This window comes from Chamaea fasciata, unplaced genomic scaffold (genome assembly GCF_029207755.1).
Source record: "Chamaea fasciata isolate MVZ Bird 193981 ecotype frontalis unplaced genomic scaffold, bChaFas1.0.hap1 SCAF_7, whole genome shotgun sequence".
NCBI lineage: Eukaryota > Metazoa > Chordata > Aves > Passeriformes > Sylviidae > Chamaea > Chamaea fasciata.
Genome location: NW_027094092.1, coordinates 57,965,776 through 57,985,860, shown reverse-complemented (window position 1 = coordinate 57,985,860; position 20,085 = coordinate 57,965,776). Strand labels below are relative to the sequence as shown.

At 50.6% G+C, this 20,085-nt stretch overlaps 1 protein-coding gene across 2 annotated transcripts in view; it reads left to right on the top strand.

Moving 5' to 3' along the window:
• Positions 1-20,085, top strand: part of DAAM1 (dishevelled associated activator of morphogenesis 1) — a 91,325-nt gene that overhangs the window by 48,175 nt on the left and 23,065 nt on the right. For both annotated transcript variants that reach the window (XM_066189032.1, XM_066189033.1), the window contains exons 4-16: positions 2,792-2,881; positions 11,700-11,771; positions 12,982-13,076; positions 15,318-15,651; positions 16,583-16,693; positions 16,794-16,897; positions 17,321-17,387; positions 17,722-17,839; positions 17,965-18,103; positions 18,461-18,519; positions 18,818-19,005; positions 19,332-19,640; positions 19,739-19,846. In XM_066189032.1, coding sequence (XP_066045129.1) covers positions 2,792-2,881; positions 11,700-11,771; positions 12,982-13,076; positions 15,318-15,651; positions 16,583-16,693; positions 16,794-16,897; positions 17,321-17,387; positions 17,722-17,839; positions 17,965-18,103; positions 18,461-18,519; positions 18,818-19,005; positions 19,332-19,640; positions 19,739-19,846 — 1,794 coding nt within the window. The remainder of the gene's footprint in view (positions 1-2,791; positions 2,882-11,699; positions 11,772-12,981; positions 13,077-15,317; positions 15,652-16,582; positions 16,694-16,793; positions 16,898-17,320; positions 17,388-17,721; positions 17,840-17,964; positions 18,104-18,460; positions 18,520-18,817; positions 19,006-19,331; positions 19,641-19,738; positions 19,847-20,085) is intronic.

Sequence of the window (20,085 nt, the reverse complement as noted above, 5' to 3'; positions counted from 1 at the left end):
TTGTTGAGTGATGCAGGGCTGCGATGACTGAACATGTTACAGCTGGGGCACGATGAAATCTGCTGTGTGAGACTTAGAAGCATTTCTGCACCTTTTTTGGATGTGTTTGCACGTTGTCATGTGCCAGCACCTACCTAATATGTTCTTCTGTTTTGTCCCTTGCTCCTGCTTAGGCTTCAGCTTGATTTAATTTTTTTTTTCCTTGGTTAATAAATCTTCACATTTGCACAAATTGTCTGTTTAGGGTATGGGCATTTTGAAAGCTTCAGTAAATATTTTTCTAAGGACCTAAGTGCAGATGTGCATGGCTGGTGCTTTCAGGCGTGATTATCAGATTCACGTGGCCAGAAAGCGGGGTCACAGTGGAAAGAGTTTCTTTCATACCCTCACCAGAGAGGTAAATATTCATCAAGAGACCCTTGTCCTCCCCCACACTCCCAGATTTACTTTTCCAGTGAGCTGAATTTCAGCCAGGTCCCTGTGTAGGTGTCATCCTGTTGGTCACCTTTAGACTTTCAAAAAAGTGTTCAAGGCCAGGTTTTATGGGACCCTGAGCAACCTGGTTCAGAGGGTGGACAATGTTGGATTAAATTATTAAATGATATTTAATGTCTCTTCCAACCCAAACCATTCTGTGATTTCTATGAACTGAGGCTGGAGCAGAGCTTGAATGTTCTACTGGCTCATAGCCTGAGGAGACAAGGGGGAAGTGCTGTTTTGATTTTGAGGCATGGAAGGGTGACGAGACTTGCCCAAGGCTGGGGTGGAGGTTGGTTGCTTGATACCAATCTCTGACCTCCCAAACTGTGAGGACATGGGCATGGCACTCCTTGGAGCAGTCCCTAGTCCAGGTTCTCCTCCCTGGGGGCAGGAGGATGAGATGTGTCCCACACTGGGCTCAGGTTTTCTCAGCCCTCTCTTTTTCCCCGCTCTCTATTGTGCCAGCATGGTTTTTTCTGTTGTAAAGGTGTCCAGGTCTGCTTCCAGAACTCCCACCAGCATCAGCTTTGTGCAGCATGGTAGTTTTGATGGGGTAAAAGGTCAGAGGAGAGGCAAAGCCTCCTCCATGAATATGTAATAGAAAAAGCTCTACAACACCTTTCCTTTTGAGGAGTAATTTCATCCAGAAGAGAAATCAATACCTGCAGTGGACAGATAAGGCTTTCTGAGATGTTTTGGGAGTGCTAGCATCCCTCTGTCACTGGTTGTTGTGCTGGAGGGCCCCTAGGTTTGGGTTACAAGATAGCTGAAAGCTCCCTTCCTTGGCTGCTGGGTGCAATATGAGCTTGAATTAGAATTCAGCTGAATTTCTTGGTGGCCTGTGGGCTTACTGATGCAGGTACCCATCTTTTGCCAGAGACATCTTGCTCAGCCTTCCCCAAATGGGGCTTTGATTGGGGTACAGGAGCTGCCAGTTTTAGTTGCTAAGTGTTATTGTTCGGGCAGAGAAGCTTTAACAATTTTCCATGTGGGTTTGTTTTATTTATTTATTTATTTATTTTTTTTTTTTTGGTTGCTGGAATTAAATGTGTGATTTTTAATGGGGATCCTCTCACTTAAATCCACTGTCTGGGTGGGATGAGTTGGCTTGAGGCCGTGGCAGGGCTTTCCTGTGACCTTCTGCAGCCTCTCCAGTATCTCACTGCTGCCCCCAAACCCCTCCAGCACGAGGATTACCATCAGTGGTGCTGATTTTAAGACACCCACGGTCCTGAGATCGATGCTGGCTTTAGCAACGAGCCTCCCAGCCCTGCCTGAATGTTTTATTTAGTTCCCTCATAAAAGCTTTGACCTACATCTAGCACCAGGAAGCGATGAGGCTTTGATAATGCTCGGGCATCCCAGCGGAGGGCACGCTGCTAACCCAGCTTCCAACTCGAAAATGGATGTGTGCTTTAAAAACATCAGATAAACCAATAAAGGCTTCAGTCAGTAAACAGCTTTATCTCTGCCAGGCAGGACGTGATGCAGTTTTGATGGAGAGGGTGTAGCTCTTTATGAGCTGTAGGTATTAGGGAAAGAGGTTTCTATTTTTAGCTGTAGGAAAACAAAGCAGAAGCCAAAGCACCTGCAGTTTTTGATGATGTGAGGATGTCAGCAATGGAAATGGGCTGGACCACTCGGGGTGAGGTGCTCCGGTGAAGCAATGATGATAAAAAAAGAGAGGTCCTGTTTGAATTTTTCTTTGCAGTGTGTGTCTGAGATGAGACTGCTCACCTGAAGCTGTCAGTGTGTGTCTTACGGGTGGCTGTGATGGCTTCATGGGTGTCCTTTCCAAAACACTTACTGTTGGAACCCTGGAAGCTGAGAATTTTGGGTTTTCTGTGCTAGCAAGCACTGACTTCTAAGAAAGCACTACATTTGACCTAAGAATAGGCATCTAAAGTTGAGTGATAGCACTAGGATTATAAGTGTGTAGTTTAAATAGAAGTGTGTAATATCACAATGTGGAAAACCTAGATTTTAAAGTTTTAGCATCTAGTAATATGCATAAAGCAAGATAACAAACCCACAACTTACAGCCTTTAAAAGCAATGGAGGAGATGTCTGTGGGGGGCTAAGGCAGGGAAGTTTGCAGCCCAGAGTCAGGAGAGGTCATCAAGAGCAGGATGAGAATTGTCATCATTGCCCTGACAAATGGAGAGTCCCGGGGTGGTGCTGTGGGGTCACCTCTGCGCCATGTTGTGGCCCCACAATGATTTACACTGCTTGTCTGGGGGGGTTGTGTGTGTGCCATCACCTGTCTGTGTGCTCAAGCTGCGTGTTTTGTGTTTTGTTTTCCCCTCTGCAGGATGAACTTGACCTCACGGACAAGCACAGAGAGGCCATGTTCGCGCTGCCGGCCGAGAAGAAGTGGCAGATCTACTGCAGCAAGAAAAAAGTGAGAGACTCGTTGGGTGCTGAGCCTCTTCCCTCTCATGCAGGATGGGGAGGAGCTGGGGGGAAGGACACAGCTCTCTTGGCATGCCAGGTGGTGTTTGGGGTGTCTCAGAAGCGCACCTGTTCCTGGAGTGACAAGGTCTTTGGTCCCCAGCCCATTCAGGCTGGAGGGGGTGTCCCCACAACCCACATGGGTGTCCCCAACTCCCTGCTCATCCCTGCCAGCACATCAGGGCCACGTGGAGCTCTGTGGGCACTGAGGTTGGCCTTGCAGGGGTGAGGGGCTGCTCCCCATCTCCTTAGAAGCCCCTCCCAGTACCTAAAGGGGGCTTCTAAAACAGATGAGGACAGACTTTATAATAGGGACTGTTGCAGTAGGACAAGGGGATTTAAAACTGGAAGTTTATTTAGGTTAGATAAAAGGAAGAAGGTTTTTACAGTGAGGGTGTTGAAACACTGGCACAGGTTGCCTAGAGAAGCTGTGGATGCCTGTCCCTGGAAGTGTTTCAGGCCAGGTTTGATGGGTTTGGAGCAACCTGATGTGGTGGCAGGTGTTCTTTAAGGTTCCTGTCGATCCAAACCATTCTAGGGTTCTGTGATTCCTTTCCCTAATTTGCCCCTATGCCCCTCACCTGGCTGCAGGGGGTGGCTGGGCAGTGCTGGCAGCCACTGGCCCCACTCAGAGGCTGCTCACTGCTGTAAATGCCTCTTTTCTCCTACTGTAGCAATGGCACCAGATTTTCCATCCGCATTTTAGGCCAAGAGCAGGCTTACCTTGCTCATGTAGGATTAAGTTTTAAGCCTCTCATAAATACCCCTGAAATCCCTGTATTATTGTTAGACAGAGGCCTGCCATGCCCGAGATTTAAATGGGAGGGGAGAAGGGATGTTAACAAATTACAGGCACTGGTCTGGATCAACAGGAGAATGGGCAGGGGATGCTCACTCCTCACTCCCTGGTGGATAAGCAGAGCCTTGCCCTGGTGTGTCTGGATAATGGGAGAGTTAAATCAAGCAAAGCCCTGTAATGATTGTTGTGAGTGGAGATTAGGTGCTATCTAATCTCCTGAGGAAGGCTTTAGATGGAGCTGATGGTGGCTCTTTCCCTTTCCAGAACCTCCTTGCTCTCATGGTTTTTTAAAGGCTGTGCTGTGAAACTCCTTGCTCACGGGGGGGAAGGAGCCACAGAAGTGCCTGTGGCATCCTCTGAGGTTCTGGGAGCAGGCTGGATCCTGGCTGCTGCTCTCCTCTGCTCCTCATTCCTCTGGCTCTTCCCAGCCACTCCTTCCCTACTTGTGATGCCATCACAGTGAGCTGCTGAGCATATGTGGCCACTGCTTGTGCTGTGGAGACAAATGCTTTTCTCCTGCTTTTTTAATTAAAAATGAGTGAGACCGTATCAATGAAGGCTCCAGCCATGGAGGAAATGAGGAATTACATGGGCTGGAGAACATGTCTGTGCACAGCAGGCTCGAGGCTGTCCTGCCCTGTGTGATCATGACCAGTGAGCAGCAGAAACACTGGTGGATATCCTGGCAGCTCGTGGTAAATCTTACTCGTGCTCCTGTGTATTTATGAGGCTAGATCACCTACAAGGTAGCTTGGCATCGAGGAGAGGGGCTGGGCTTCTCCAGCTGGGAGCAGTGTCTGCTTTTTGGGCAGGGCAGCAGAGCTGGGGGTAGGACAGTGGTCCTGCCTCCCTGGCTTGGCTGCGCTCTTGAGAGGCAGCAATTTGGGAAATGCAGGATGTGCCCAAAGCCTGTGGTTAACAGCAAATTGTTGCTTGAGATGCTTGTAACACCCAGTTTCACCTGGTGGGTCCCAGGGGGCTGGCGAAGGTGGACATCAGTCTCAGGCAGCTGCCTGACTTCCCAACAATGCAAAATTGTCCCCTGAGCAGTTTCCGCTCTTTGCTCTGCTGCCAGTTTTGGCTGGTGCTTCTGCTTTGCTGTCAGTGTCGTCCACCACACTCAGCTCTCCAGAGCACATCCCAGATGTTGTTGTTTTAAATATTTCCATGACGGGCAAGATTTCATAAAAGGAAACCAAAAATGAGGCATTTTTTTTGCTGGGTTGTCCTGGAAAGAGACCTGACAGCACCTGGCCTTGGCAGCGCCTGTTGAGAGGAAGTAGGGGAAATCCAGCTATTCCCCAGGCATGTTTCTTTCCCTGGAATATTTCCCCCTGGCCTGCAGCCCTGTGTCCTGGTTTCTCTGCCCTGCTAGCAGCTGGTTTTATCCCAGCCCACAGGACTGCCTTGGCAAGGTAGAGGCTTTGTCCTCCCTGATTCTCCATCCATGGAGAGAGCAGGTTTGGTCCCATCCTTGGGGATTGCACTGCATGAACTCCTCGTGGTCCCACCCCGCCTGCATCACCCTGTGTCCCTCAGGGGACAGAGAGACAAAAAGCATCTCCTGATGGGGCTGGCAGGTTCTGTCGGCAGCAGCCTGCGGAGGAGCCAAGGTCTGCACTAACTTCAGCAGCCGGGCAGGGCTGGGGTCAGGAGAGAGATTTGAAGATTATTGGAGAGACCCTCTTTGAAGTCGTCAGCCCCTCTGTGGCTGGGAGAAAGCAGGGAAACGCAAAGGCAGAGATGCATCAGCAGTGGGATGAAATCTGCTTTCAGCAGCGGTATTTCTGGAGGATGACTCGTTTCATACCTCATCCCAAAATACTTCTCTCCCTGCTGGCCCTGCTCTCCAGGAGAGGATATTGCTCGGAAGTGCAGGGAGGAAGCAGGAGGGATTCCAGATCTGCAGTTTCTTTGGCTGTGGGTTTGCCTCAGTGGAAGAGGGTGACTCAGGCTGGCCTTTTTCCAGAGGCCACCCTCCAGAGGGAGTTAATGGTTAACCCTTTGTGCTTAGTCTGCAGGTCCTGTTTAACCGCAGGGGATTTGGCTCCTGACAGCCCATGCACATCATGTCAAGCTGTTAAAGCAGCTCAAAGGGTGGGTTTTGTGAGCCTCAGAATATGGGCAGCTACAGGGTGTTGGGGCAGAAGCTCAGAATAAATAACCAGGTGGGAAGGATGGGTAGTGAAAAACAGCTCATGTGAATGCAGGGTCTGCCTCTGCCCCTCTCCCTTTGGGTCCAGCTGAGCATTTCTAAAGCTGGAGTAGAGGAAAAACGACCTGCAGGGGTGCCAAGTGATGCTGAGCTCTGTAAGCTTGTGTTGAAAACCTGGTGGTATCACTAACCCTGGGTGCATCGCTCTGAGCAGGGCGAAGCAAAGCTTGTATCTAAAATTTCCTCAGGAGTCAGATAAAAAACCAGAGTCCTTTTGCATTAGGAAGAGGCAGCAGTGGTGATTTTTCAGGGGAAATATGTGATAAACAGGGAAATGAGTGAAGTCTCTCCAGTAATCCTCTATTTCCCAGCCATCCTCTTTCTCCTCCAACTGCTCCTTCCACCCACTCCCTCCAGAGAGCTTTTCTCTCCAGCTCATTCTTCCACTTGTCCTGCTCAGTCCTGCAGCTCCTTCGTGGGGCTTGTGCTCCATTTCCTTCATTTAAAAAACATCAATTCCCCATATTTCTGCTGCAGTAGCAGAACTAAGAGCAAAAGCTGACAAAGATGGCATGTAGGGAAGGGGAGGGGAGGATAAAATAGCTCGGCATTTTGCCACGCTCCAGGGTCACCTGGGATGGATGAGAAGGATTTCTGAGCACCCAGATATACCTGCTGTTATTGCAGCAGCAGGTTGAAATACCATCTCAGGTGTCATTTGCTCAGGCTGCCTGAGAGAAACTGGCTGTTTGCATGGCTGGGGGTGGGTTTTTTTTTCACTGGGAGATGTTTGCAGTTTTTTTTATCTTTCAAGGTAATTCCCCTTTTAGTTCCAATCACAACACACTTTTGTTTAAGCAAGGTTTTTCTCGCTCTCTGGCCAAAAATTGCATCTGTTAGCAATCTTTTTTGGATTTTAAGGCGAAGCTTTTCAAACAATGAACCAGCTGACTATGAAAAGGCATCTGGTCATGCTATATTTGCTTATGGGGAGCATAATTTTTAAACCCTGGGAAAGGAGCAGCAGGGCACGTGTGTGTTTGTGGAGGAGAGGGTCTAGGAAGTGTCAGCACATGGAAAACCAGAGCAGGCTGGGCTGGGCTGGTTCAGACCGCTGAGATCCCAGCTTGGGGAGAGTCTAATGGAATTCCAGCCCTTTGCAGCATGGCTCCAGGGGGAAGCAGCAGCTTTATTGAATGATTTAGGTGCTGTTCCAGGGATAGCTGGAGGGATGACGGAGCCCTGGGGGGACTGTGGTGGGTCCAAACCTCCACCAGCACAAGCCTGGCAAAGGCTGGGCCATGTTGGTGGAGCTGGGCTGGTTTTAAACATCTCGTACAGGCTGCAGACCCCTTGGCTTTAAAACCCATCCATGCCACAGCCTGCTTTCCTCTCTGACCTTGCAAACAGCGTCCAGGTGGATCATCCAGAGCAGTCAGGGAGGGAGGGGTTGCCAAAATGCAGTGAGCTGCCAGCTGCTGCCAGCCTTCCTTTGCTCTGCTGTTATAGAGCAGCAAGGAGGGTTAGGGAACACTGTGCAAAATAAAAGTTATGTCAGGACAACGGGTAAAAATGAAGAGGGTGTTTCTGGTTTTGCAGCTGGTGCCAACTGAAGAGGGTTTTTTTAATCTCTTCTTGTGACTTTCCTGGGGAGTTCTCCTGGGGCAGACCAGCCTTGCAGGTGGTGCCAAGAGGGAGGTGAACCACCAAAATCATAGAATTGTTAAGGCTGGAAAGACCTCTGAGGTCATTGAATCCAGCCATTAACCCAGTGCTGCCACGTTCACCCTTAAACCATGGCCCCAGGTGCCACATCCCCACTTCTTTGAACACTTCAGGGATGGTGATTCCACCACTCCCGGGGCACCCTGTTCCAGTGCCTGTCCACATTTTCAGTTAAGAAATTTTTCCTAATACCCAATCTAAACCTCCTGTGGCACAACCTGAGGCTGTTTCCTTTTGTCCTGTCACTTCCTACCTTGGAGAAAAGGCTGTTGTCACTCAAGGGCTCTCTGGGGCTTGCATGGAGCTGGCCACTGTGAGCCAGCCCTTTCCTTCCAACCTTGTAGAACGTAGCTTGGTGTGTTGGACGTCAGGTGGGTGGGGAACCCACCCAGCCTCCATCAATTATGCCAAAGCAGTTCCAGACCCAGTTATCCCAAAGCACCACCCTGGGCTGTGAGTGTAGGGAAGCAGCTGCTGGATCAGGTGGGACATCACCTGTGGACTGAGGATCTCAAAGGTGTTGCCATTAGGAAGCAAAGCAGGTGTGACAAAGCACTGAGGAGCATCACAGGTGTTCTTCTCCCCACCACCATGGGGACATGCTGTGAGGTTGCATTGCTCCCAGCAGCTGCATTCCTGCAGGTGAGAGCAGCAGGAGCTTGTGGGGATGCACCTTCCAGGTGCAAATAAGTTGAGACTAGCCTTGAAATTGCTTTGAGCTGAGCCCTCGCCTCCTCTGAAGCAGCTGTGCTTCCCACCTTCTCATTGTGAAGAGAAAGAGGTCTGGCTGTGGGAGCTGCTGAGGCTCTGAGGGGGAGGCACAAAGGCTGTGGAAGTGTCAGGCTCATAACCAAGACATGACAGGGCTGGGGGAGTGTGAAATCTCCCTGGGAAGAGCAAAGGGATGGCTGGAGCTGGCAGACTGGTGACCTTCACTTGAGGAAGCTCCTGCTAATGAGGCACCTTGCCTGGGCACTGAGGAGGGGTTGGAGCTCATTTATCAGGTTCACATCACAGCACCCCCTGCCACTGCCACCATGGAACAAAACAGTCAAGTGGCAGCATCCATCAGCCCCATGCACAGAACTCAGGGCTAAGGGACAGCAGAGGCTGTGACATGAGAGGGTGACATGGTGACACCAGGGCAGCGGCTGATGGGATTTGTGTTTTTGCCAGGTCCCTGGAAGGAAGAAGTAGGTGAGGGGGGAGCAGGTGGAACAAAGCAGGGGGTGGAGCAGGGTCTGTCCTTGTCTGCACAGCTCTGGCACGTCTTCATTTTTGCAGCTGAGCTCGTGTGTGGTGGCACATCGGGGCCTGGAGGACAGTGAGGGATGCTGATGTGCAATTAAAGCCATCAGTGCGTCTCTAGCAGAGCAGCTCAGTCTGGGTTCCAGCAGGGTTCAGATCAGCCCTCACTCCTTTGCTGCTTGAGAGCGCACAGAGCAAAGACTCAAGCCCAGAGAATAAGAAATTGGGAGATGTTCAGTGATGCTGTGAACATCCTGGAGATGCTCAGGTTGGAGGTGCTCAGCTCTGTGTCTGGGCATCCCTCCCCGAAGGCAAGCTGCAAAACCCACATCCCCAAAACCCACCCTGCGTGCTGGGAAACCATTTTACACACTCAACCTTTCAAACCCTGATGCTGGAGAGGTTCCTCCCTCCCCCTGGCTCTGAGCAGAGCCTTGTGACTCACTTCCCTCCGGGGGCTGTCGCTTTGTCAGGAGATTTCTTTACCACCAAAGGACACTTATCAGTGTGCTGTAGACCATTAGCCCCAGTAATTACCGCTGAGCAACGTCCTGCAGCGAGCTGAGGGGAGGGAAGCCCGTGCCCTGATCTTTGCCTGCTTTATTGTACAGTCCCCCCTTTTCCTGGGAAGCTGCTTTTCCGACCAGCCTGCCCAGCTGCTCGTCGGAATTAATGAGGTTCTGCTGCACTTAATTGAGAGTGCTCTCTAAATTGGGGGTTTCAGGGAGGAAATGCAAGAGCCCGAGGGAGCCGAGCAAAGGGAAATATTTATAATGCAGCACGTTAATTATAAATGAGCAGTTTAGCCAATTTTGTTGTTCAGCCTCCCCTCCACCCCCTGGAGACCTTTATTTGCTCCACCGATCCTTTTCAACCCTAAATGAGCAGCAGGTCCACATCCCTGCCTGTCTCACAGGTGTTCACAGCACGTGGGAAGGTCCTGGGATGTGGGATGAGCCAGCCCTGCTGCTTTCCCTCCCCATTCCTCAGCATGGATCCTTCTCCCTGCCTGGCTCTCCTGCCTGGGCACATCTGGACACCTCTTGCTGCTGTACCATGGTGGGGACCTTGCCACCCTTCCCAGCTGGTGTCTCTGCTGGGAAAGAGGTGCTCCTTACAAGAGGGGCAATGGGAAAGACCTTCCCTGACACCTCCAGGAGGTGACAGGGCCATGTTCAAGGCACCCATGAGTGTCCCAGCTCCGCTGTCCCCTGGAGTACATTTGCACGCTGGACTCCGTAAGTGGGGCAGGAAAGCTGGGAAAATGAGGATGCCCACAGGCTTTGTGCAGAGCCTTTCCCTGGCAGGGCACAAGCAGCTCAGAGGAGGGGGTTGGCACCAGTGAGTGCCCAGGGCTCAGCTGAGGAGCTGAGAGCTCTGATGGCCGTGTCAGACAGAATTGACACCGAGCAGACAGGTGGCCTGAGCCTCAGCCCAGCTGCTTGGCACCTCGGAGGGACTGTGGGGTCAGGAAAAGTGTTAAAGGGCAGAGGTTTTGAGGCCTCTTGGCGCTCTCAATCTCGTTTTGTCCCTACCTAGGGGCCAGGCACAGCTAAAGGAAGGGTCAGGTCTGGAGGCACAGGCTGCTTTGCCCAGGGGCAAACTGAATCTCCTCCAAATTACCTGTCCTTGACTCTGCTTGTCCTCATCTTGGCACGCTGCAGCTTGGGAAGTCTGGATGCACAAATGTTTTCCACGTACTCCTCTCGAGCCACAGTAAATATTTGGGACTCTGCTCCTGGGGCTTGCTGGGAGCAGCTGTGGTTGTCTGCTTGGACAGACGTGGGGGCAGAGAGGAGGTCGTCCAACTCCCACCATCCTAGGTGTTCATGGTGTAGGATGAGGTTTGCAAACATCTCTTAAAAGTTGGGGAAGGGGCAGAGCCATGCAGCAAGTCAGGCTGTGACCAGAAGATGGAAAATGTTTGGGATTTGTGTAGTATTTGTTGACTCCAGCCTAGACCTGTGTGGCATTTCTGCTGTGAAATCCTTCTCTTCTTTTGATACATATGTCCTCTGGAAGATGAACTTGGGGAAAAGGTTTATGATGAAGTATTCTCTCAAATTCTGCCTACTTACTCCATGCAGCCCCTGGGAATGTGCAGCATTAGTTACCTGATCTTGGCTCAGAGGTCCTTCAGTCATGTCCTACAAGAACAAGGTAGAACCTGAAAACCCCTCATGAACCCTGACAGATGCAGGGCATCATGAACCAGGATGGCCAAAAGTGGCTCTGCATCATTCAATGCCATAGATCATGGGCCCAGGGGTGACATCCTTTAAGAGGTGACATTGCCAGATGCATGTTCCCTCCCAGTGACTTATGAAGTCCCCAGAGGAGCTGTTGTGCCTGGAGTCTCTCAGGATGTTAATATGTTGATAAGTCAGGGTTCTGCTCCAGGAGTGCAGCCTAGATCCTGTCACATTTAAACACTCTTCATTGCTTGTAAACATTTTCCCCCCTGAGCATATCCAAGGCTGTGCAGCCAAAGCTTCAAGGGCACTGTAAAGTTGAAACAAGAGAGATTTGGATGCAAAATTTCAGAGTGGTTTCCCTGAAGCTGATAATCACAAGACTGATGCAGTGTCAGTGGGGCAGTGTTTGGTCAAAGGCAGGTGGTGTAATTGTATTTAAAGTCTGGCAGTTCAATAAACCAGGTAATGTTCCCATAGCTGGAGTCAGGGGTAAGCTCAGAATATAGAAAGTCACACTCATATTAAAATAAGGTAATGCCAAGAGATCAGGGGTGCTTCAGAAGTGGTTGGTCACAAAGGGCAGGGGATGTTAATACTGTTTCTACTAATCTGGCTTTGTTTCACTTTTTTTTTTATCCCCTACCAGGACCAGGAAGAAAATAAAGGAGCCACCAGCTGGCCGGAGTTCTACATCGATCAGCTGAATTCAATGGCTGCTGTGAGTATTCCCCCAGAGCTCAGGTGCCTCTGAGCCCCGTGTGGGGCAGCAGCACCGTGGGGACAGTCTGCCAGCGTTGTGCCTCAGAGGGTGGCAGGTGTTAGCAGAGGCAGTGTCATCTGTTAGACCCACAGGTACAGCTGCAGGATGGAGATGTTCCTACAGCACCTGGGGCCTTTCACACCATCCCAGAACCGTGGGTGGGGTTGGGGTGGGAAGGCACCTTTGAGAACATCCACTCCCAACCCCCTTCCAGCAGACCAGGTTGCTCCAAGCCCCATCCCACCTGGCCTTGAACACTTCCAGGGATGGGGCAGAGGGATGAGCAGGGGCTGTCAGCCAGCAGGGACTGTGCTGCTTCCCTCTGGGAAGGCAGGAACACCCAGTGCTGGCCATGGGCTGCCAGCCAGGCAGAGCCCTGAGCCTGAGCAGAGCTTGTGATCAAAGCCTGCCAGATGCCTGGAGGGTGGCTTTGATCTCCCTGACGTGCTGCTGAAGAGGAGCTGGGTTAAACGGAGGGGTCAGCACAGCTCCTCATGTCTGCTGGGACCCTTTGTCTCTGCCTTGGATTAGCCTCAGCCAGGGCTGGCAGGACTCACCCTGACACCTCTGGGTGGTGCAGGAACCACTCAGGGAGCTGCTTTAGCTGTAGCTGTGCCCTGTGCATGCCCAGGGAGCAGGCAGCCCTGGTGCAGGAGTCAAATCCCAGCCCCGGCCCCAGCTGGAGAGCAAAATCCAGTGTGGGAGATGCATCCCGTGCACACAGCCACTGTCCCCAGCTGAGACGCACACTGGTGGCTTCCACTGGGAGACTTGGGAATGAGAGGGTTGGCTGTTCACCATCCCCACAGCCTACTCTGGATGATGTCCAGTAGCCTGATGTCTTTTTTGGATGTCTTTTTTTATATTGTGGTGCCTGAAACTGCCCCCAGGACTCAAGGTGAGGCTGCACCAGTGCAGAGCAGAGCAGGAGTTGTGTGGGGGCTCGGAGACTGTGCGTTCATCCCTCAGTCCAGGCTGTCTCCTTGCAGATTATGGAGTGGTTTTCCTCACTGCCCCTTTTCCCAAGTTCTGAGGTTGCCATAAGGATTCCAGACTTCCAGGATGGGTTTAGGATCCCCATGGCTTGGCACAGTGGATGGTGGGCACTGCCACTCCTGGGGCACATGGGGAGATTCCCCTTCTGATTCCTGCCTTCCTCCTTCCACAGAGAAAATCACTGATCGCCTTGGAAAAGGAAGATGAGGAGGAGAGAAATAAAACAATTGAAAGTTTGAAGACTGCACTGCGGACAAAACCAATGAGGCAATTCCTTTTCCTGCCTTTATTGCTGTGGCTTTGGATTTGAGTTCTCTGGCAGAGCAGGGGGTTAAATAGGAGGATAAATGGGAGGTGTACAGGGTGAGGGAGGCGAGGACTCTGAGGTACTAATTGCTTTTTTTTGTTGCTGTTTCACCAACTGCTTTTTCTGTCTCACATTTTGTCATTTTGTTCCTTTTTCTTGGTCCTTTTAGTGGCCAAGAGCCACCAGGACCTCCCTGTCTGTTCAGGCAAATCAGGCAACTTTTTTATTTTTCCAGATTTTCCTTTGTACTGAACAGAAGGTAAAAATTCCTTAAGATTGATTTTTTTTTTCAAGAAAACAGCAATTTTTATTGGTCAGCTAGGCCCTTTGTTTCAACTTCAACTCCTCTTGCACTTTATAAGGGAATAAAGTCACATGAATCTTCAGGCTTTTACGAAATGGAAAACAGTTTTTGATGGGGAGGATAAATGAAGGCTGGGACTCTTTCTGAATGTCTGTAGCTTTTCCTAATTTCGTTTTCTCTGGAGTCTGCATGCCCACTGCTGCAACACTTCGTGTGCCTCAGGTTGGCATCTTCTGATGGGAATATGTTCCATCAGGCAATGCCTGACCTGTTTTGGTTATGGAAGAAGCAGATTTACTATTGCTTGAAAATACCTTTCCCTCTTCCACCTGGGGTGATGGTAAGAAATTTCCAGGGTGAGCACCTGATTTCTGTGACACCTGGACCTTGTGGGTGCTGGCCCCTGCAGTGAGCAGGGCTGGTGGCCAGCCGTGAAACTTTATAAAATCCTTAAAAGTGGGGTTTGAGTGTTTTTTGAGGGATGCAGCAGGCTCCGTAGAAAATTTTACCTGTTGGACCTACTTTTGCACCCAGGGAAGTGAACACCAACTTTCCTATTGACTTTGGCTGGAAGAAGAACAGGCTTTGAAGCAGAGAAAGCAGTTTCCCCCAAGCCTGCAATTACCCCTTTTGTTGCTGCCCATCAGCATGGCTTGTTTCGAATTAAAACCATCCCAGTGCTGGGATGTTCTTGGCTCATTCGCTTCCTGAGCCCGTGCCTTTTGCCAAACCAGAGGACACCCAGCCTGGATGGCACTGGCCATGGGGGCCCTAAAATACCTCAGCAGTGTGCGGTGTTGTGTCTGCCTGCTCTAGTGAGTCTGCCTGGGGCACTGCCCTGTGTTTGCTGCCTGCTTCTGTTCTGTGGCGTTGTAAGTCATTGCAAAAAATCAGAAATCCTGTAAAATTGGGGAGCTGTGCCTGAGGGAGGAGAAGGGTGTGGATGGTGTGGCAGGAGAGGTAGCAGAAGGCAGAAGGGGTGACACTGAGCTGTCTGCAGCTGATGGGGAGCTGACTTCAGGGCTTGGGATCTTCTTCCAGTTCAAAACGGGACTCAAGACTCAGGTTGGTATTTTTTGCAGTGTGACTGCAAACTTCCAACCTCCGTCCCAGGACTTGTGTTGAAGACTGGGTCAGCTGGTTCTCTTTGAAGTATGCTCACTCTGAAGAACCTTCTACAGGTGGTGCTTGGTTGCCTATGCTACCAGGCACCAATTAAATTGATTTTTAGATCCTCATCGCTGTGTCTGGGCCACAGGAGTCCTTCAGGCTTTCTGGTATCCATGAAAAAGTATACAAGGAGGTTCTAGGTTTACACCAACAGACAAGTTAGCTCTGCTTGAGGGTGTAGGAATGTATTTCCCACACCCAGCAAGTATTTTCCATATAGGGAAAAGTTTTAGACTCACCTCTTGCATTTCTTATAAAGAAAAGAACCCAGAATTTTCCGTACCCTCCTGGCAGTGACTGGCTCAGTGCCAAGAGAGGAGCATCTTTTGAACCCCTTCCCTGTTCTTCAGATCCTGTATCACTCCTTGTTGGCAGCAGGCCAGGTTGTCCTTCCTAAAACATACAGTAGTTAGGAAGGAGCACAAAAGGAAGGTAAAGGCTTTTTGGAGTGTTTTTAGCAGTGTCAGAGGTTTTCTGGGACACCTGTGTGCGACTTATATTTTGTTTCCTGTAACGCTTGTTATTTTGTTTTTTTGTTATTTTTCTTTATTAGCAGTCTTGCTAATTGATTTTGGCCACTTCTCTGCAAAGGCTGGACCCTCAAAGATTGATACATTTATTTACACATGGTCATTACACTCTGACCACGTGCTAACCTGTATCATGAGGCTAAGACACGCTTTTGGCGTTTTGTTTCAAAGCCAAAATCCCCTTTTTTTTCTGGCAGGTTTGTGACCCGGTTCATCGACCTGGATGGCTTATCGTGCATCCTCAACTTTCTCAAAAGCATGGACTATGAGACAGCAGAGTCTCGAATACATACCTCGCTCATTGGATGTATAAAAGCACTAATGAACAACTCCCTGGGCCGGGCCCACGTGCTGGCCCACCTGGAGAGCATTAACGTGATCGCTCAGAGTCTGAGCACGGAGAACATTAAGACCAAGGTGGCAGTGCTGGAAATCATGGGCGCCGTGTGCCTGGTTCCTGGGGGCCACAAAAAGGTACTGGAGGCCATGCTGCACTACCAGAAATACGCCAGCGAAAGGACTCGTTTCCAGGTGGGTGAGGGTAGCTCCTCTCAGCCCTTGAAATTCAGCATTCCTGTCCATTTCTCCTCCTGAATGTCCTAATATGTTGAGTTTTGGGATTTTTTGGTTGGTTGGTTTGTTTGTTTGTTTGTTGGGTTTTTTGGTTTGTTTTGGTTTGGGGTTTTTTTTTTGGTTTATTTTTGTTGTTGTTTTTTTTTGGTTTTTTCTTGGTTTTTTTTGGGGGGGGGTTTTGTTTCTTTTTTTTTTGTGTGTGTTAGAGTTGGGATTAATAACACGGGAGTTACAGTTTTGCCTTTGGACTTAGTGGGGTTTTTTAAATTTATATCACGTCTTATGAGTCGTGAGCTCAGACTAGCGAATTAGAAAATGCAGGTGTCTCTATCTCTTTTCAAGGTTATTTAAGAGCTAATCACCTAATAATGAGATGACACCTATGTTATTTATATTTTTGACCCAATAATGACCACCCAAGGTCCGCAATGCAGACCTTTGTCACCCAATTAGAAAAAAACGCCTGAAACCGTGAAGAAGAAGGACTCAGACAACACCCAAGCTCCTCCATCTTGCCCCGTATATATTACTATAGACAAAAATCTTAAATCTAAGATTTGGCCGCTTGCAAATGTTTTGTTGTGGCTGTTTGTGAGTTGAAAAATCCGGAATTACCCCAGAACCGTGTCTGATGAGATCTGCAGCCGAGTGAAGAGGGAGGAAAGAGTTATTTAAGGCGACACCCACCAAAAAAAAAAAAGGCTTGTTTGTGCAGGGTCACTGGGATCACAGCTCTGTGAGGCTGCAGCGTACCTGGGTGGGCTGGTGATGATGGTGCATCACCAGCTCTGGGAGCACCACGAGGAGTTGGTCCTGCCCGTGTTCCCTGGCTGCTTGGGCAGCACTGGGACTGTCACGGGGCATTTAAGTGACACCCTGCGTTTGGCAGACGCTGATCAACGACTTGGACAAGAGCACGGGCCGGTACCGGGACGAAGTGAGCCTCAAGACAGCCATCATGTCCTTCATCAACGCCGTCCTGAGCCAGGGGGCAGGCGTGGTGAGCACTGGGGCTCTGGGAGAGGGAGGCCCTGGGGTGTGCTTGGGGTGCTTTTATTTCAGTGAACTTGCGGTGCTGAGCCCACAACTGTCCCGTGCAGGAAAGCCTGGATTTCAGACTCCATCTGAGATACGAATTCCTCATGCTCGGCATCCAGCCAGTCATCGATAAACTGAGGCAACATGAAAATTCAACCCTCGACCGGTGAGTTCTGACCCCCAGCACACTTGTGGGTTTTGTCTGGTGCCCTTGCTTCAGGTGTTGGGGAAATCACATGGCTCTAGAATCACACCTCTTAGAGAAATTTTGTGCTGTCTCCAGAGAGGGAGAAAAAAATTCCAACATGGCTTTGCTGCATCCTGATGTAGGGTTGAGCTGGGGAGGATGTGCCAGCAGGGGTTCAGAGGATGCTGTCAGCACTCATCCACCTCTTCTCATCCCAAAAGGCTCCTTGGACATCCTGTAGTGCCTAGGAAGTCCAGGCTGAAGGACCAGCTGGTGTTTCAAGCCCTCACAGTGCCTGATCTGTTGACAGACCAGCTGCCTGTAATTTATTAATTGTCACATTTGTATGTACTATTAATGGGTTGTTCTGGGATGGGGGTTTTTTTCCCTTTCTTTCCTCAGGCACTTAGATTTCTTTGAAATGCTTAGAAATGAAGATGAACTGGAGTTTGCCAAAAGATTTGAGCTGGTGAGTACGAATCCTGCTGATACAGGCACTGGGACTCAATGTCACAGCTAGTTTTGAAAACACCTGTGTGCCCTGGGACAAAGAGTGGTCTTCTGGGTAAAATCTGGAGGTTGGAAATCTCTCCTGTTGCCCTGCTCTTTTGCAGCATCTGTACTAGAGCCTGCTTTAGCCCTTTTGTCCTCTGCCCAGCAGCTCTGTTTGCCCCTGGAAGGGCAGTGGGGCCGGTTTGTCTGTCAGTTTTGGGGTTGGGGTGACCCGTGGGGTCTGGAGCAGGGACTTGGGGTGATGCTGTTGTGGGTGCAGTGGCCTGACCTTGCCTGGCTCCTGCTCACAGGTCCACATTGACACCAAAAGTGCAACCCAGATGTTTGAGCTGACGAGGAAGAGGCTGACGCACAGCGAGGCGTACCCGCACTTTATGTCCATCCTGCACCACTGTCTCCAGATGCCTTGTGAGTCCCAGGGGAGGCCAGGAACACCCAGGGCTTGCTGGAGGCTTGGCAGCCCAGCTCTCCTGCCCAGCAGCGCCACGACCTCCCCTTTGCTCACTTCAGTCCGTCCCTTTCCTTCCCTGCAGATAAAAGAAGTGGCAACACTGTCCAGTACTGGCTGCTGCTCGACAGGATCGTGCAGCAGATCGTCATCCAGAGTGACAAAGGGCAGGACCCCGACGCCACTCCCCTGGAAAACTTCAACATTAAAAATGTTGTACGAATGTAAGTGCTCGAGTGTTGCTGTTCCTTGCTCGTGGCTGTCACACGGTGATGTTCCTGCTCCTTGGCTGGACACAAGCCAGCATCCTTTGACTTCCCAGGGCTCACTCATCCCACGTTATCAATGAAGCCCATCCTTTTTGTTAGACAGCATCTGCAAGCGATATTTGAGATTTAGGAGCTTTTATGCGTTCCCTGATAAATTTTACATAACCCTGCTGAGGGGGATACAGCAGAGCTATCAGGTGTACCAGTCTGGGAGCCTTAAATCCCATTTCCTCAGTCATGTTCCTTGCTGGTGATAGTCTCCTATTTGCTGTAGTAGGATTGTCTCACATGCTGTATCTCTTTTCCTTTTAGGTTAGTCAATGAAAATGAAGTGAAGCAGTGGAAAGAGCAAGCTGAGAAAATGAGAAAAGGTGAGTGATGGAGAAATACACAGTGTCAACTCTAACCTTGGCTAAAGAGTTAACATACCTGCAGGCTTTATTGAAGGGCTGAGATAGTATCATGCCATGGGGCTGACACGGGAAATGGGCAAAGCAAATAGTATTTTTTCATGGCGAGGTTCCAAATGAGGCATTAAGGCACAGCACAGGCTCCGTTTTGTCAGCTGAGCTTCTCTGCAGGGCAGCGTGGGGTTTAGCCCCCCAGGGGCTCTGCTGTTGGCCAGAAGGAGAGTTTGTCACCCAGAATGGTCTCCTGGGGCTGTTTCAGAGCACACAGAGCTGCAGCAGAAGCTGGAGAAGAAGGAGAGGGAGTGTGATGCCAAGGCCCAGGAGAAGGAGGAGATGATGCAGACGCTGAACAAGATGAAGGAGAAGCTGGAGAAGGAGTCCAGCGAGCACAAGCAGGTCAAGCAGCAAGTGGCAGATCTCACAGCACAGCTCCACGAGATGAGCAGGGTGAGACCTCGAACCTGCTCCCTGCTGTGGGCCCAGTCCCTCCCTAACCCCCTGCGAATGCTGTGGGGTGAACTGGGGAGGCTGAGCTGCATAGGGGGACTGAGAAGGAGGCTTGTTGGAAGAGCCACCAAGGTGTCTGTCCCTAGTGATGGGGTGATTCCGCCTCTCAGCTGCATTGAGCCTCAGTCAGGAGTGTTGAAATCTTTAAATGCTTCCTTTGTTTCTTAAATTTTAAGCAAATTAATTAAAAATCAGCAGGGGGGGTATTTCTTAGGTGGTGTCCCCCAACTCCATATGACCAGTCCCCTCTCCTCTTTCTCTCCCAGAGGGCGATCTGTGCTGCCAGCCCTGGAGGACCTCCCATGCCACCAGGAGCACCTGGTGGCCCTTCACCTTCTCCAACTCCCGGGTCTCTTCTTCCCCCTCCACCACCCCCTCCACTCCCAGGGGTGTGTCCCCCACCACCTCCCCCACCACCTCCTCCTGGAGGTCCCCCACCTCCCCCTGGCCCCCCACCCCTGGGGGGGATGATGCCTCCTCCCCTTGGACCACCTCTGGGCACAGCCTTCAAGAAGAAGAGCATCCCTCAGCCGACCAATGCCCTCAAGTCTTTCAACTGGTCCAAGCTTCCAGAGGTAAGCTGGGCAATAATTTGGGCACTGAGGCTGGAGGTGCTGGATGCTGGGCAGTGGGTGGGAGCCCTCCAACCTACAATGCTCCAACTGTCTTGCAGAACAAGCTGGCAGGCACCGTGTGGACCAACATAGATGACACAAAAGTGTTCAAAATCCTGGACCTTGAAGACCTGGAAAGGACATTCTCTGCCTACCAAAGACAGCAGGTAACAGCTGGCCCTGGGTGAGCACACCTGGGCATGGTGCCATCATTATGGGATCATGTTTATGGATTCACTTGTGGTCCCAAAACACATCTCCCATCATGATTTCATGCCAAAGCCATATTTGCCAGATTTATTTCATCTGCTTTATCCTCTCATCCATGTGCCAGAGCCTTTGCCTTGCAGTGGCTGTTCACAGCTCACTGTGCCTGGTTCCACCCATGCCCACACACCTGGCCACG